This window comes from Apostichopus japonicus, chromosome 13 (assembly GCF_037975245.1).
Source record: "Apostichopus japonicus isolate 1M-3 chromosome 13, ASM3797524v1, whole genome shotgun sequence".
In the NCBI taxonomy this organism is placed as follows: Eukaryota; Metazoa; Echinodermata; class Holothuroidea; order Aspidochirotida; family Stichopodidae; genus Apostichopus; species Apostichopus japonicus.
In genome coordinates, this window is record NC_092573.1 from 7478042 (window position 1) to 7497074 (window position 19033).

The window sequence follows — 19033 nt, forward strand, 5'->3', positions numbered from 1 at the left end:
TAATGCCTACTATTGCCAAATAATAGTTTATGTGGTTGGCCATCATAAAACTAACCAGAACTGCATTTATACCATCAATAACCTTTTTCCTCAAAATGCACCATAAAGATCCTGTGTAAACCTGATCTTAAGGGTTGCCAAGCCATCTCATCTCTTTTACAAGATGTTTTACATTGATTAGTGACTATTGGTATGTAGTTGGTCCTAGACCCTACATCCTAAGTTGAAACTTTGTGTCTCCCTACAGCAGGGTTGTCCAACCTTTTGCAGAGGAGGGCCACATGGAATGATTATGATGAAGGAGGGGGCCGCATGAGCCCTACGCTCGATTTTTCAATTTTTTTGCCCGAAGCCCAAGGCAACAAAATGCAGTTTTTTGGACCCTGAAGGTTCGAAGGATTGATTATATAGCTTCAAATTGTTATCAATAAATCTGCTCACTAAAATTTCGCACCGTAGAGCATCTCTGGCGGGCCGGACGCAACCCTGCGGCGGGCCGGACTGTGGCCCGCGGGCCGTAGGTTGGACAACCCTGCCCTACAGTAACATTATCTTTCTATCAATCCATGGCACTCACATCTCACCTAATCAAAAATTAAACTGACCCAACAGTGCTGAAGCTGATTGTTATTATTTACTTGTGGTCAATCATTGTTGTACTACTAATTAATATTGCAAATAATTAACAGTTTTCCTCTCAGTTTTCCTGTGTTGATGGTCTGTTATTTGTTTGCTTCCCCCCTCCCCCCCAACCCTGCACTGTTGTGTGGTATCACCTAAGTCAGTAGTAAACAGTTTTGGGGATCATTCTTTTATTTGGGTATCATGTATGTTTTCATCAAGCACAAATTATGCGAGGATAGACTTTACTTTGTTCTTTGGGAATATTTCTGTTAGAAAATTGCCGCTTTGCTATATATGATCTTCCTTTATTCCTTGGTTCTATGCAACGTTGTGAGTGTCCACCATTTTCTAGATGTTTACATCATCACCTGTGCGTTGGTTTTAAATATTTTGTTTAGCTGTTTTTGATGTTTTTTACTGATAGATGTAAATGAACAATTGTTATATTAGCAATTGAAAGGTATCATTGAATATTCATATATTGTTGCTTTAATGTTTTGCAGACAGAGGAATATCTTGTGATCCCGAGAGAAGACAAGAGTGAAATTTCATCGGCGAGGGGAACCCAGCCACATCTCAGGAACAGACAAGGAGGACAGAAACAAGAGGGAAAGCGCAGAGCAATTGTAATATCTGCCAGTGAGGAGCTGTCTCTTAACTTTGATGAAGAGGAGGATGATGGGAAATATCCACCTTCTCTTCCACAAAGGGCCAATTTGGACCCTACTGAGAAAAGGCCAGGGGATATTGATGATTTGAGAAACAGACACGTTTATGACGAAGTGCCATTTGAACCATTAGATGGGACTGAATATCAGACAGATATGAAACTGCAGTCTTCCAAACCTCACCAGACTGGTAATATCTACTCACGTAGCAATAAACGGAAAGCCAGATTTGGAGCTGAAATTTCGCATCAATTTGATGAGTATCTCCAAAATAGCCTTTCAGAAGATGAGGCTAGAGGATTAGATCATGGCATTACTGACAGACTGAAACAACTCTCCCAAGGAAAGTTCTTAATGGTTCTCAATTTGAAACGCTCTCCTGGAGAGAAATTGGGGATGGGTTTGAACATCCAGCACACGAAAGAGGGAAACAGTTTGACAGAGGGCGTGTTTGTGAAGAGCATCCATCGTGGAGGAGCGGCAGCGAGGGTCAGTGGAGACAACGGCGAGAGAATGCAAGAAGGAGATGAGATTGTCATGGCAAATGACCTGGTCTTAAAGAAAGCAAGGTATGACTCAGTTGTTGAACATCTATCAAAATTGCCGGATCAGTTCATGTTTGTTGTTGCCAGACAATCAGTGGACAATGTGAGCAACAGTGAGCGTTTACTTCCCAAGGAAGAAGAAGATCTAACAAGACAATCAGTGGACAAAGTGAGCAACAGTGAGAGCTTACTGCCCAAAGAAGAAGAACAACTTTGGGATAAAATTGAACGCCATCTTGGTGTGAACTTCAAATGTCAACGGGAACAAGAGGAGACTAAGGGAAGAGAGAAGGTGGAACTAAACATTCTGTGGCATCAGCTTGAGTCTGAACTATTGAAGCTGACACCAACTTTTGACTCTGATGATAGTAACCCAGACTCCAATGACACCAGGCCATTCTCAGATCACCTCACGAACGGGTTAGATGCCCCCATCCGTAGAGTGGAGAGTGTGGAAAGTCTCGAGGAAGTAGTTAGCGTGTCAGATGTTTCAGAGCCGGAAGAAAGTTGGGTGCAGCGGTATGATCAGGAAGCCTCGTCTGCAGGTGAGAGTGAAGAAGATGCCTTGTCTCTGGAGAGTGAAGAGGATGGTGGCTTTGAAAAGCTGGAGGATTTGCTTTCGATGAGTCAGGAGAAACAAGCAGCGCATCTCATACTGAGTGATGAAACACAATGCTTTACTCCAGAGGTTCAGCGAGAAGCTGAAGATGAGAAGTGGAAGTTTGAACAGACACCTATCACTGATATCGATGATATCCTCTCCCTAAGTGATGAGGAAGAGGGAGTCCTTACATCTACACCTGCTGCTGCTGATGCTCCTTTCAGAGAAGTTTTTGTTTCGCAAACAATCGAACAAGTGGTAGAGGAGAGTATACAAACAGTGGACACATATCAATTGACGGATACAGAGAGAGATGATCCTGGCAAGCCAGAGATGACTCTGGCATCTCAATCATCTATCGCCGCTGCAGATGGTACGATAAAGGACCTTAACGATGATATATTTGCAAACATTCAACCACAACCACCTGCAGGACAAGAAACACTATATGACCAATCATCAAACCTCGACAAAGTCGTTCTGAGAACCAAACACAAAGACAGAGGGTCCTTAAATTCCAAAGAGAATTCACTCTACATAAGCCCTCTGAGCTCACCCGAGAAGTCCAAGGGAGATTTCCGCTTGAGTTCCATGAGCAGTCAGTTCTCCACGTCGACATTTTCCATGAGTGACTTTTCCATCATCGATACAGATGAAGAATCGTTGAAGAGCCATGACAGTCCTCTTCATTCCAATAAATTGCAACGGATGAGTTACCATGGTTTCACTGATGCCCAGCCTCTACCTGCTGTTGGCATAAGCGGTGGCAGTCTACCTTCTAGGAAGAGGCTGATCAGACCAGATCCAGTGGATCTCTTATTTGATGATGATGATGACTCCAGTGAAGATGAGATGGTAAAGGAATTTGAGACAAGTGTTCAGTCAAACAGCTCCATCCAATCAGATGCTACCTTACAGGCTGATCATAGTGCCCTGTCAGATGTCACCTTACAGTCTGATTCAAACCTTCAATCCAGCCAGGTGGTTCAAGACGAAGAAGCTGTCTCATCGACTTTACCAAAAGAAGACGAAAGCAGCAGTGTTAAAAAAGAAACCCCTACTTCACCACGCCTGCCTCCAGATGGACATGAATCTCCAGTAGAGATCAATTGTTCCCAAGATGGGACCTCTCCCCTCGAGGATTTGAAAGGGGTCCAAAATGGGGGTAAGGATATAGCAGAAGCTAAAACAAAAAGTAACAATTTTGGGCTGCAAGTAGTAACTAATCAACCAACTAAAGAACCAAAGAAGAAACTTATTCCTTCCCCTCTTGTAATTTCACCCGAGAAAACCTTATTTCCCCCTCTCTTTGAGAAAAGTACTCATGACAATATTGAGAAGAGAGAGTCGAATGATAACGAACCAAGTGTTAATAAAAGGGCATCATTGTTTGGAAATGTTGTGAAGAGGAAAAGCCTCTCACCAAAATCTCCGATTTGTTCAGAGAATCCCCCGCCTAAAACATATTTTGCTGACTTACAAGTTAAACCCAAATCAGTTACAAAAGTGAAACCAATGGAAGAATCCAAAAGTACAACAAAAAAATACTTTAGTGATTTGACAGAAGATGTGGAGAAGAAGAAAGTTTCAAGCAACAGAACTTTCTCGGAAGATGCTGAAATTCCTGAAGCCAAGAAAAAAGAAGCAAGTTTGACCGATGGGAAGACTAGTTATGAAACAGGGAACTTGATCACTGAGAAACAGTCAATTGAAGAATCCAATAAAACAGAGAGTGAAATGACTCAGTCCTCAGCTGTGTTACTGAAGAAACTCAAATCAGATTTAGAGAAAAACAAAAATAAATCATCTCCCGTTGATTTGAACTCTTGTACGCAAAGTTTGTCTTCATCAGTAGAGTTACCACCCGGGAGTAAATCACAGGAATTGGCCGTCCCTAAGAGGTTGTCCTCGGTCTTAGGACGGTCACAGGTTAGTAATGCTGCAGGAAATAACTTGGACAATTCTTCCACTCAAGTCAGTCATTTAGAATCTGTACAATCCAAAGTACCTCCCACCTTCAAGAAATTTTCATGGAAACAAAGTCTTAAAAGACAGGAACCAGAGACAGTACCGTTTGTGAGGAAGGGAAGTATTAAAGATAACACTGAAATGAAAAAGAGGTTAGCTGCTCGTCTGAGGAAGCTGCCGGTGAGTGATTTACCAGACGAAGAAAGGTTCCCATTTTCAGCTGGCGGTAGAACAACAGTTAAAGAAAGGTCAGGAAGACAGAAAGGAAACGACGTTGAAACACCAGAGGAGGATCTCTTACCAAAAGATAAGAGAACAGATGATTACCTTGAGAATGAGGATGAGATCAGAGAGGCAGTGAATGATGGTGAAGGTGTCAAGTTAGGTAATAGTGAGAGCATGTTTGGAAATGATGTGCAATGTGTTTCTATGGACAAAAACCAAGTTAACCAGAAAGATATCACTGGGTCAAGCAAAGTACGATATCAAGAAGAAGAGCAACCAACTCAAGAGCCAGAAAATGTATGCAAGCTGTCAGAAGAACTCTTGAATCATAGACAGGTCATCGAAGAACAGAGATCAGATGAAGTTAAAGTGGAATCAAACTATAGTGATTTGAAAAGTAACACAGAAGGAACAAGCCACAGTGAGCTAATCACTGCATCCGGTGAAACAATAATATTTCCCTTGGATAAAACAGAGGAGGCAATAAACAGTGAGGAAGAGGGAAACAATGGTGAGGAGATGAACATCGCTGGAGAGGTTGCTGATGAGGAGATAGACGTCGCTGGAGAGGTCGCTGATGAGGAGATAAACATCGCTGGAGTGGTCGCTGATGAGGATATAAACATCGCTGGAGAGGTCGCTGATGGGGATGTAAACAAGAAGGAAACAACAGATGACTCTTCAGATGAAGCCCCTCCACCATTACCAATGTCTGCACCACCCTTACCTGTCTCCCCACCCCCAGAGGAGGGGGTTTGGAATCAGAACCAAAAATCGGACTTGGATGTCATCACAGAAAACACGGACGAAGGAGTCTTTGAAATTGTGGTGAGTCATCCTTAGTTTCTCCATTTTTGGCTCTGACGATTAATTACCATTGATGCAATTAAGAGGTGGTCTGCTTGTAAAAGATATTTCTTGGATAATTCTCACAGTCGATATGTAGATGCACATTTGATCAGATGAACCAAATTGCTTTTAGCTGAGGCCAAAGATCAGAAGAGGTCAAAATGTGCAAAATTTGTCACATGAAGGGAAACTTTAGAATGAAGCTCAATACTTAGTATATGGATGCTGCATACTAATTAGGTTAACTATTGTTTTAGTCGATGTTAAAGTTCATTGGTGGCGGGAGTAGAGGTCCAAATTATTGGCATTCCTCATTTTTTCTGCTCTGCCCCTTACCAAGATTTGGTATAGAAATTGAATGAGTTTTTTTATTACATATATTAAAATAACTCAAACATTTATTCTGTTTGTCACCAGCAGTGTAAGTTTGTAGATTCTTGTTAAGTTTTAGTTTGATTTTCATGTTTAGAAGGATCATATTTCAATCTGAAAACTTAAAATTTTGTTTATTTGATTGCATTTATAAAGAAATGGATCCTAAGCTTTCACACAAAATATGTGTAGGTTTTGCATCTGTATCAGAATAGTGTTACTTTTCAAAGCAAACATCAACAGCTAGGTTAGACCTACAGTACCACACTGGCAAAACAGACATACAGTACCTAGCCTACTTTCCATAAATAACCAGGCTGATGGTGTTATTAACTGGAAAGCCTAACTACCATCTTCTTCAGGGCACTTGCGTAGTTTCAGAACATAACCTTGAACTTCAGTAAAACTAGTAGCCAGTAGAATATGTTATGTAAAATCAATTAACTTCTTCAGGGCATTTAGTAGTTTCAGAACATAACTTTGTACTTCGGTTAAACTAGTAGCCAGTGGACTATGCTATGTAAAATCAATTAACTTCTTCAGGGCATTTGGTAGTTGCAGAACAGAACCTTGTACTTTCAGTAAAACTAGTAGCAAGTGGAATATGCTATGTAAAATCAATTAACTTCTTCAGGGCATTTAGTAGTTTCAGAACATAACTTTGTATTTCAGTAAAACTAGGAACCAGTAGAATTTTTGTATGTAAAATCAATTAACTTCTTCAGGGCATTTAGTAGTTCAGAACAAAACTTAGTACTTCAGTAAAACTAGTAGCCAGTGGAATATGCTATGTAAAATCAATTACTGTAACTTGTTGAGGGCATTTAGTAGTTTCAGAACATAACTTTGTACTTCAGTAAAACTAGTAGCTAGTGGAATATGCTATGTAAAATCAATTAACTTGTTCAGGGCATTTAGTAGTTTCAGAACAGAACTTTGTACTTCAGTAAAACTAGTAGCCAGTAGAATATGCTATGTAATATCATGCTATGTAAAATCAATTAACATCTTCAGGGCATTTAGTAGTTTCAGAACAGAACTTTGTACTTCAGTAAAACTAGTAGCCAGTGGAATATGCTATGTAAAATCAATTAACTTCTTCAGGGCATTTATTAGTTTTAGAACAGAACTTTGTACTTCAGTGAAACTAGTAGCCAGTTGAATATGCTATGTAAAAGTACTGTAGTATCATTATGTATTGGATAGAGGACTATGCTGTGTGGAAATTCTATGTAGCTGAATGTTTCCAACTCACAGTATCAAATGTTCTCTTTTATGTTGAAGCCAAGAAGTGTATACAATCTGTTGGTTTGGTTTTGTACAATCGCATAAACTTGGTGTTAAACAAGCTAGACTTAATAAGCAATGTGCAATCTATTTTCTATGACTGGAGCCCTCTATTTTTATTGCACACTAGCAAGAAATGATTGTTAAGCTTAGAAAACACATTAGTATATCATACTTTTGTATTGGTAAAATATCCTTCAACAGGATCTTTTGTAGAGCCTGAAAACCAGAAGAGAACAAGTTGGGTTTGGTTTTATTTCTTGAACCTTTGTGTTTCTTGAAGCCTTTCTGTTGTTAACATTCCTTTGACATGAACTTTTGTCCTGACATTTTGTAGTTGATATTAATAGTTCTATATCTTGTCGTCTTGAAGTACACTATTGCACTTATTGATTGATTGATTGATTGGTTTGGTAGCACACACTCGCTTTTGTTAAGTTGTGAAGTTGACAGTTTTGATGGGAGGAAGAGTGACCAATGGGCTAAAAACAGTCTTTTCATAATCAATAAGTAATTTGACAATATTTAATTTTGAGGTATATCTGTGATTTCGTTTTCTGTCTGTTAGTTCAGGTCATTTAAGATTACAGAAGGCATAAATGGGGACAATATTTGGTGTATATTTAACTTGAAGGGTATGTCAACTGTCACAGTTTGCTAAAAGAGAAAGCATTCAACAGATTTAGTTGAAATGTGAAGAGCATTAATGCTCAATTGACAGCAAATCATTCAATTTGGAATGTGGGAGGTGTAACAGAAAAAGATGGAGAAAGTCATGGTGATGTTTTTTAGGCTGAAAATATCTGTGAAATTAGTAAGTATGCACATTACTTACCATTGACCTTTCTTTGTTGGAAGAAGGAAAACATTTACTCATATGATACAACATCGATAGGAAGTTATTAAAGTTATCGAAAAAACATAAGGATGCCTCCAACTTACATTGAGGATACAGCCCCCATTGTGACGGCAATACTGAAGACATCGAAGACATCAAAAGCACATAGCTTGAATTCACCGGTGGAATTCATGCATGACATTTCAGATACATGAGTGCATCATACTCATGTTATTATTTCTCAAAATGATTTGGTGATGCCTGCCAAGTAGCAAGATTAATTATTTAATAGGTACTAGTTAACATGTACTGTGGGATCTTATTGTCAATGAGTAAACGACACATCTTCTCATAACCCACCTTCTTTTCTCACCTTCTCATTCCACCCTCATATCCCATTTTTCCATATCTTTATTCCATCCTTTCTTTGCATTCTCTCATCCTGCTATTCCAACTAACTTACTCTTCCCATCCTATTTCCACCCATACATTCTATCCTCTCATCCCACCCCTTCATTTTCCACCCTCTCCTCCCGGATTCTACCCAACTCGAGAAGCTGGCTAAAAAGTTGTTGACCAGATAGAACAAATAGTTCCGTAAAGCTTGGTTTTAACTTTAAAAAGTTTAAAATTTTTCAAGAGTTAATTTGGATTGTTGTCTATTTTAAGCAAAGCCTACTCCCTCTCCCATCTTCTCTGTAAGGAAGACCTGTGTTGGAGAAATCACAAAGATCGTCATGATTCTCTGCTATATTTCCTCCATTGGTTGACTAATAATAAGCTATTTCTAGGTTGTTGTTATTATAGTCTGTACTCATGTACTCACTCCCACTTAATTTCCCTCTCCCACTCTCCCACTCTAGGTTGATGTTACTATATAGTCTTGTACTCATGTACTCACTCCCACTTAATTTCTCTCTCCCACTCTCCCACTCTAGGTTGATGTTACTATAGTCTTGTATTCATTTACTCATTCCCACTTAATTTCCCTCTCCCACTCTCCCACTCTAGGTTGATGTTACTATAGTCTTGTATTCATTTACTCACTCCCACTTAATTTCCCTCTCCCACTCTAGGTTGATGTTACTATAGTCTTGTATTCATTTACTCACTCCCACTTAATTTCCCTCTCCCACTCTAGGTTGTTGTTACTATAGTCTTGTACTCATGTACTCACTCCCACTTAATTTCCCTCTCCCACTCTAGGTTGTTGTTACTATAGTCTGTACTCATGTACTCACTCCCACTTAATTCCCCTCTCCCACTCTCCCACTCTAGGTTGATAGTCTTGTATTCATTTACACACTCCCACTTAATTTCCCTCTCCCACTCTCCCACTCTTCCACTCTAGGTTGATGTTACTATAGTCTTGTATTCATTTACTCACTCCCACTTAATTTCCCTCTCCCACTCTAGGTTGTTGTTACTATAGTCTTGTACTCATGTACTCACTCCCACTTAATTTCCCTCTCCCACTCTAGGTTGTTGTTACTATAGTCTGTACTCATGTACTCCCACTTAATTCCCCTCTCCCACTCTCCCACTCTAGGTTGATAGTCTTGTATTCATTTACACACTCCCACTTAATTTCCCTCTCCCACTCTCCCACTCTTCCACTCTAGGTTGATGTTACTATAGTCTTGTATTCATTTACTCACTCCCACTTAATTTCCCTCTCCCACTCTAGGTTGTTGTTACTATAGTCTGTACTCATGTACTCACTCCCACATAATTTCCCTCTCCCACTCTCCCACTCTAGGTTGATGTTACTATAGTCTTGTATTCATTTGCACACTCCCACTTAATTTCCCTCTCCCACTCTCCCACTCTAGGTTGATGTTACTATAGTCTTGTATTCATTTACTCACTCCCACTTAATTTCCCTCTCCCACTCTAGGTTGATGTTACTATAGTCTTGTATTCATGTACTCACTCCCACTTAATTTCCTCTCCCACTCTCTCCACCTCTCTCCACCTCCCACTCTCTCTAACTCTCACCGATATTCATCTCTTCCTTCCCATCTTCCAATTTTTCCATAAAATATAACATAAAATTCCTAAATGCACAGAGGTGCATACATATTGGCAGTACAAATGTCTGACTTGTGCTTGTGGTATTTTAATGTAATTCCAGGCCGAAGGAATGTTAAAAGTCTCATTTAGTCAGGAATTAAGTATCCAGCATGGCAATACAAGGATATGCTCAGATGTGTTTTAATTGCTTCTCAGTGTGAGCGCGCTCACTTACAGCTTCATGAACAGTAATTTCCTGATAGTCTCTATGCGGATATCACACAATGCATCATGCCGCCTATAAAACTAACGATACAAGCTAAAGAGGCTTTTGTTATCATTTACTCAGGAAAGGAGCTAGTGGACTCAATCGTAGTGGGAGATCATAGTTAAAATTGAGTAAGATGGAATAAGGAAATGATAATTATGGTGTTATGAGGCAGCTGTTTGTTTGCGAAAGTAGTGAAGGTATGGTTTAACGGTTCTTGCATAGTGGAATTAGAACGTGTAAAGATCTACTCACGATTGGACGGTAGTTTGCTGACAGGTGAGTAGGTACATTGAATGGATTCAGTTATGTCTGAAGGTCTGTTCATGTAATATAGCAACTTGAACAATCTATTGTAGTTTGAATGTAAAGCTGTTGAAGGTCGTTCTTTTGAACATATGGATGGGTTGATTATGAGTTTGTAATTTGTGGTGTTTAACACAATAATGTAGTGTGCAGTAAGATATAGCAGCACAATGACAGGTTTCAAAGTGTTGTGCATTCTTTTTGTTAATATAGGAAATGCTGCAAGCATAGAGTGCATGGTAGTGGTGCTATGAGTGTGTGTACTGTAAGCTAGAAGCAAGGTACTATGTAGGTAGGTACTGTATAAAGGTAGTATGTTGTAGTTGTTATGGTAGGGGAAGAGTGGTTTCAGTATACATGGTATATAGTGGAGTTGGTAATATCTGCCCTTTGGCTCTAACAGTATTTCTACTCTGTGGTGGTTTGTGATGTGTATTTCTCTCAACTTTGTAATAAAGTACACAGATGTATGTGTTAAGGTAAGTAACAGAATGTTGAATAAAATTGTCTATATCTTCTGATATGTATACTAGTGTAGTGTTAAGGCGAGGACAGGTCTTGTTTTACTTTCTTCATTTCCATCCATCCATCCATCCATCCATCCATCCATCCATCCATCCATCCATCCATCCATCCATCCATCCATCCATCCATCCATCCATCCATCCATCCATCCATCCATCCATCCATCCATCCATCCATCCATCCATCCATTCTTTCATACATTCATCCTTCTGTTGATCCATTCATTCTTCCATCGATCCATACATTCTTCCATCGATCCATACATTCTTCCATTGATCCATTCATACTTTCATCCATCCATTCTTCCATTCATTCTTTCATCTTCTTCAATCAGTACAGCTAGCACATGAGTCCTCATTTCATAAGAATTATGTCTCTGCTCAAACACTGTCCTGGTCAGTAATAGCTCACCATTTCAGCTGTTGGTGGTATTATTGCACACTCACTGTGATTGTCAGAGACATTAGCCGTGTGTAAGTAATATGTAGATATGAAGGATACTCCCTCAGGATCTACTATAATCTTACCTCTAGTAAACTCATCACTGACTGTCAAGCAGATTCCTAAACTTTACACACAGAGAAGCTGCCACGAGAACTCAATGTTTATATTTTTAAGCTACAGGCTTTTTCTGCAGTGGGTATTAACTACCCTCCTATGTGGTGTCTGGTTTCATAAATGGGAATTCTACTGGTATAAGAGCAAAAACAAGCTCTCTAACAAGCTGAACATTGGTATAGCAGTACAAGTAACAATGAACTAAAGCTATGCACAATCTGTAGCAAATAGAGCTTCTCACAGTTTTAGAGGGTTTGCCATCTTTCTTCTCTGTCTGCTGGAAGGGTTTAATAACCAAGAGCAACTTCAAGATGTTTTCAAAGTTCTCTTTGTTGTCAGTCTGCTAGATAGTGTAGGTGAGTTTGAACAAATAGCCATTTGATAATGTGGTTTGATTAATACTGAGTGGTGATCTGCAGCAGCTTGCATCTCTGTAGTAGGTGATTGACATGCAAACAACATGTCAGTGATTTACTTGTTTAGTATATACATGTGTATGTATGTAGGCCTATTATGGTTGTATGTATGTACAGTATGTATGTATGTGTGTATGTATATTTATTTAGTTTACCCCTGAGGAGGATGTTAATAATTAAGGTATGTAAAAGCTACGGCTGCCCATAGCCAGATAGAAGCATGAATAATAGCTGTACAAACATGTAACTAGTTGACAGCATATGGATGCAGTTAACTTAAAATTTGACTCTGCACATTGACTTGCTTTACTAGTGTCTGATTTGATAGTGCTCATTACAAAAAGCAATACTTTGGTTTTTGATGTTCCTGATCTCAACAACTAATTCTGATTGTTAAATCAGTTAGTCACATAGCACATACAAAAGAAAGCAGAAGAACAATTAAAATAACATGCACATTAGAAATGATTCCATTCCCAACATTTGATCAATTATGTCTGCACATGTTGGGGAATTATCAGAAGCCTGGTGATGATAAAATTCAGATGGTAAGAGGACATTTCTAAGCTTTTGTCTCTCCGAATTCCACCAATGAATGCCATTGTCCAGATTTACTCCAACAAATCACTGTGCCTAGAATTCACTTATAGTGTAGAAGAGGACCTCCAACAATCAATGCAGTAAATACTTGAAAATCTCATTAATTAACCAGAGCTGTTATGGCTAGGAGTTGATTACGTGCTTAGTATTATCATATTAATTACTGCTATGAAATGTGAGTGAGTCAGGCAGTCTTATGATAAATTCTGTGCAAGGTAAAATATATGATGTGAGGGCGTTGTGGTCAAGTGGTTAAGGCAGTGGACTTGTGATCTAAGGATTACAGGTTCGAGCCCTGGCCAGATCATTGCGTTGTGTCCTTGGGCAAGGCGCTTTATCTCCATTGCCTCTCTTCACCCAGGTGTATAAATGGGGACCTGCGAGGTAACTTGTAATTATAGTTGCGTGCGCCGGTTTGTGGCTGCACCCTATGGGAAGTCCCCCGGGGGACACGTGGCTGTGGTGCACTGTGGTGCCCCAGGAGAGATTGATTGAATTGTGCACACTTTGGTGTGTGGGTGTGACAAGTTACCAATGACCAGGGGTAAATAATAATCAGCACATTGAGACTTAAGTGTGTAATTGCGCTTTATAAGAACTGTGTATTATTATTATTATTATTATGATCAAGAAGTTGGAGCTAGCTGATGACTCACTCACTGGCTGCAACATTTTCTGTGTATGGTATGAAGTATATTCTCTATGTAAGGTATGAAATATATTCTCTGTGTACGGTATGAAGTATATTCTCTGAGTACGGCATGAAGTATATTCTCTATGTATGGTATGAAGTATATTCTCTATGTACGGTATGAAGTATATTCTCTGTGTATGTTTTGAAGTATATTTTCTATGTACGGTATGAAGTATATTCTCTATGTATGGTATGAAGTATATTCTCTGTGTACGGTATGAAGTATATTCTCTGTGTATGGTATGAAGTATATTCTCTATGTAAGGTATGAAATATATTCTCTGTGTACGGTATGAAGTATATTCTCTGAGTACGGCATGAAGTATATTCTCTATGTAAGGTATGAAATATATTCTCTGTGTACGGTATGAAGTATATTCTCTGAGTACGGCATGAAGTATATTCTCTATGTATGGTATGAAGTATATTCTCTGTGTACGGTATGAAGTATATTCTCTGAGTACGGCATGAAGTATATTCTCTATGTAAGGTATGAAATATATTCTCTGTGTACGGTATGAAGTATATTCTCTGAGTACGGCATGAAGTATATTCTCTATGTATGGTATGAAGTATATTCTCTGTGTACGGTATGAAGTATATTCTCTGTGTATGTTTTGAAGTATATTTTCTATGTACGGTATGAAGTATATTCTCTATGTACAGTATGAAGTATATTCTCTGTGTGCAGTATGAAGTTTATTCTCTATGTATGGTATGAAGTATATTCTCTATGTAAGGTATGAAATATATTCTCTGTGTACGGTATGAAGTATATTCTCTGAGTACGGCATGAAGTATATTCTCTATGTAAGGTATGAAATATATTCTCTATGTACGGTATGAAGTATATTCTCTGAGTACGGCATGAAGTATATTCTCTATGTATGGTATGAAGTATATTCTCTGTGTACGGTATGAAGTATATTCTCTGTGTACGGTATGAAGTATATTCTCTGTTTACAGTATGAAGTATATTCTCTATGTACGGTATGAAGTATATTCTCTGTGTACAGTATGAAGTATATTCTCTGTGTATGTTTTGAAGTATATTTTCTATGTACGGTATGAAGTATATTCTCTATGTACGGTATGAAGTATATTCTCTGTTTACAGTATGAAGTATATTCTCTATGTACGGTATGAAGTATATTCTCTGTGTACAGTATGAAGTATATTCTCTGTGTATGTTTTGAAGTATATTTTCTATGTACGGTATGAAGTATATTCTCTATGTACAGTATGAAGTATATTCTCTGTGTGCAGTATGAGGTTTATTCTCTGTGCACGGTATGAATTATATTCTCTATGTACGGTATGAAGTATATTCTCTGTTTACAGTATGAAGTATATTCTCTATGTACGATATGAAGTATATTCTCTGTGTACAGTATGAAGTATATTCTCTGTGTATGTTTTGAAGTATATTTTCTATGTACGGTATGAAGTATATTCTCTATGTACAGTATGAAGTATATTCTCTGTGTGCAGTATGAAGTTTATTCTCTGTGCACGGTATGAATTATATTCTCTATGTACGGTATGAAGTATATTCTCTGTGTAGGGTATGAAGTATATTCTCTGTTTACAGTATGAAGTATATTCTCTGTGTAGGGTATGAAGTATATTCTCTGTTTACAGTATGAAGTATATTCTCTGTGTACGGTATGAAGTATATTCTCTGTGTACGGTATGACGTATACTCTATATGTAGGGTTGAAGTATATATTTCTTGATCAAGAAGTTAGAACTAGCTGATGATTTGTCTTTCATTGACAGTAGTTTCTTCCTGACTTGTACAGGATGATAGGCCATCTAATGTCACATGGCTTATGAGAAAGCTATTAAACATCCCTGTAATAGAATGTCTTGAATTTTCCTGTTACAATATTGTTGACATCAGATCTTCTGTTTAGCCATACTCTAGCAAATACCAGCAATATGAAATTGTCTGTCTGTCTGTCTGTCTGTCATGCTGCCTGACATTATGTGACATGATTTAACATGTTTCTTGCACTGTGGGGTATTTGGTTTGTTCACTAATTCCAGTTAGTTAAGAAGGTTACTGTATATAAGTGGTTGAACAACAGAAGAATGTCAGAGAAAATACTAATGATGGAAAAGAGCAAAGAACTATAGAACAGGATTCAAATAAGTGGACTTTGAGTTACAATCCCAGTGCAGATAACAAATGAGCTCTCCAGCCCTTAGTTGGTGGCGATCCCTATATAGCCATTTCTCTGCTGGGGGCGCCAGTCAGAAGCCACAGTACGTTGCATACTGTATCACCAGGGATCAAGCCCCAGTTTCATTTGATACAACCCAGAAAGCAACAGGGAAGGGATTTCAAGAGAAATGTAGCTTTATATCTGTATATAATTATATAAGTAAACTGAACAAAGAGATGTTGACCAAAGTTGTCTGTTATTACTGTATGTACTGTTTCATTGGTATGGTCAAATAGTTAGGTAAAAAATCATGATCGTAAATTGGTTTAACAAATAACAATATGTGGTAAATATATTTTATTTATATTCTTAATGCAGATTGATAAGAAAGCGGATCAGCCACTGGGAATAAGAATCGAGGGTGGCTCAGACACGGTCAAACAGTGCATTTATGTGAAACGCCTCGCCATAAACTCAGCAGCATTGAAGTCAGGAAGACTGAAGAAGGGAGACCAGCTGTTAGATGTTGATGGCAAGTGTATGGTTGGTATCACACATGGGGAGGCTATGAACATATTGCTAGACCATGCCAGTGGTCCGTTACACATGGTGATCGCTCGACAAATACAAGATTATTCCAGCGACGACGATAGCTTTGAAGACCTTGCGACAGAACTTGCCCTTGTCGATATGGACGACTTTGATGCAGAAGAACGAAGTGACGATATTGATAGCCCAGCCAGTCCGGATTCCCTTCTCAGTGGTATACCGCCCTCGCATATCAAACTCATGTCATCTACCCCGGATGACCTAAATAAAGTCTCAGAGAATAATTGTAATAGTGTCCTACCTAAGCCAGGAAGTCCCATCTTTTCTGAGAATACTACAAGCTCATTTTTGGAACCAGTAGCCGGGAGCAAAATACCAATCAGGAGGAAAACTAAAGGTAAGCCTTCTATAAGCACAGATAAAATATTGAAATGATGAAAGCATGCAATGCAGATGCAAATATATGCAACTTAGCTGTATAGTAAGTAAAAAAACAGGCTAAATATTTAGACACGTTTCCATCCTATATGTGAGTATACATTGAAATTGGATAAAGAAAAAACAAGAAGTTCTTGGCAATCTCCCTAATCTGGTATGTGTCTATGGACTGAAAGAACCTTAGCTTCAAGGTATTCTTCTTAAACTGCTTTCACCAGTGTTACTCATTATAAAGCTATCCGTCAATCTTATCGATTTTTACACATATATACGTTCCGTTTTTTGGTAGATGGTGTCCATCCACGATTTTTACAGCGTTCGATGTCGGAAAGCTCCAACTCCACCATTCTGCTCTCCACAAGTGAATTGGAGAAGCTGATTGATGATGCCAATGAATCTCTGGAGGAGAATGATGATAGTAATGTCTGTGTCATTGTCCTGCATAAAGAAGAGGACTCCCAAGGTCTGGGCCTGACCGTAGCAGGAGGAATAGATCAGGAGGTCAGAGAAATCACCGTAAGTTGACTCGCTTCTCTCTTACATCAATCCGTACCAACATGCCCAACATCTGATCAGAAGCATTCCCTGTGGACCAGTCAAACTTGCAGACTCAGTAACATTCCCTTTGTCATTGAGTAGTGATAAAACTCATCCGTAGCAGGTCCCAAGTCTTAGTTGACATGGCTAAAGGAATTTGGTAATATGCATAGCCAAACAAGTGGGAAGGTCTGATGTTACTCAAGTCCACCAAAATAGTGCCTAGGATGGATTAAATTAGGCAAGACATACAGAGGTTTGCAATGAAAATGTAAGACATCGTACTTAATGAGCTGAAAACAAAATTTACTCCACTGGAATAGTTCATTTGCCAAAGCTATAGCAGTAAGATATGGCTATACCTATAGTTTCCAGATACAGCTAAAATCTATCGCTGTCAGATATGGCTATAGCTATAGCTGTCAGATATGGCTATTCCTATAGCTGTCAGATATGGCTATACCTATAGCTGTCAGATATGGCTATTCCTATAGCTGTCAGATATGGCTATACCTATAGCTGTCAGATATGGCTATTCCTATAGCTGTCAGATATGGCTATACCTATAGCTGTCAGATATAGCTATATCTATAGCTGTCAGATATGGCTACACCTATAGCTGTCAGATATGGCTATACCTATAGCTGTCAGATATGGCTATTCCTATAGCTGTCAGATATGGCTATATCTATAGCTGTCAGATATGGCTATACCTATAGCTGTCAGATATGGCTATACCTATAGCTGTCAGATATGGCTATACCTATAGCTGTCAGATATGGCTATACCTATAGCTGTCAGATATGGCTTTACCTCTGGCTGTCAGATATGGCTTTACCTATAGCTGTCAGATATGGCTTTACCTATAGCTGTCAGATATGGCTATATCTATAGCAATCAGATATGGCTATACCTATACCCTTCAGATATAACTACCTGTTACGATTAATTCCTTTTAATGTTATTTCAAAGGTTCATAAAGTCATACCTGGTGGTCTAGCATACCAAGATGGTCGTATTCAGAGAGGAGACCGCCTACTGTCAATCAATGGAAAGGTTTTGAAGGATGCAACTCATGCAGCGCTGCTCAGACAGTTAAAAACAGCCAAGAATGATGTGGTTCTGGTGTTAGCTAGACCCCTGGAGCAGGAAGAGGATGGTAAGTCAACTCAACCTCCACAAATTGATAATTTGAACCATTAGTAGGGTTGGGCGATATATCGAAAATTATTATTATCGCGATAATTTTTTTTCAAGACGATATTTTTTGAGGATTGAACAAATGACGATAATTTCTTGTGAAAGAAATTTGAAATAAATGTGGAAAAAAATGCGATTATCCTTTCTCCGTTTTATTTGCAAATGTTATTCTAGCATTCCATGCTTAAGAAAGTTGAAAAGAAATAGGTTAATCAACTTCATTAACTGACTTTTAATCTTCGTAAAAACCCGTCCTTTACAACATTGACTGTATAGAGAACAAAACTCAGTAGAGAAATTACCAATTGTGTACGAAAGGTAAGTTGGTACACCTTTCAAATTTTACGAAAGATTGAGCAAAATACTTTCGAAAAATTCACGCGAAACTGGCATATCGTGCTGAATGCATCTAATGTCATGTAAAAAAGGCTCTATTACACCCATTTATGAATAAACCATAAGACCACATCTTGTGCTAAGCCTGGGGAGAAGAAAGTATTTTCTAGAATTTCCACAAAAAATGGAAAAAATAATATCCTACCATAGTTAAGTGTACAGTAAATAGCCTAACCACTTCGTCGGTTACGGATCTCACGTAACAACAAAAACACTACTAATTTTTCTTTGCGAAGTTGACGTTATCTACAAGGACATGGAAACAATATTTAGCATTTAGTTAATCATGCCAAAGGGCCTAAAACACGGGAATACAAGGTTTACTTTCATAAAGATGGCCATACTGTCGCTATTGGGGCCAATTGATATCGTGCTATGTCTGTATGGT

At 38.6% G+C, this 19033-nt stretch overlaps 1 protein-coding gene across 5 annotated transcripts in view; it reads left to right on the plus strand.

The window, feature by feature from the left end:
- Window positions 1–19033, plus strand: part of LOC139978958 (uncharacterized) — a 65427-nt gene that overhangs the window by 40781 nt on the left and 5613 nt on the right. For all 5 annotated transcript variants that reach the window (XM_071989552.1, XM_071989555.1, XM_071989556.1 and 2 more), the window contains 4 exons: window positions 1128–5459; window positions 15904–16471; window positions 16802–17028; window positions 18022–18208. In XM_071989552.1, the coding sequence (XP_071845653.1) occupies window positions 1128–5459; window positions 15904–16471; window positions 16802–17028; window positions 18022–18208 (5314 nt within the window). The remainder of the gene's footprint in view (window positions 1–1127; window positions 5460–15903; window positions 16472–16801; window positions 17029–18021; window positions 18209–19033) is intronic.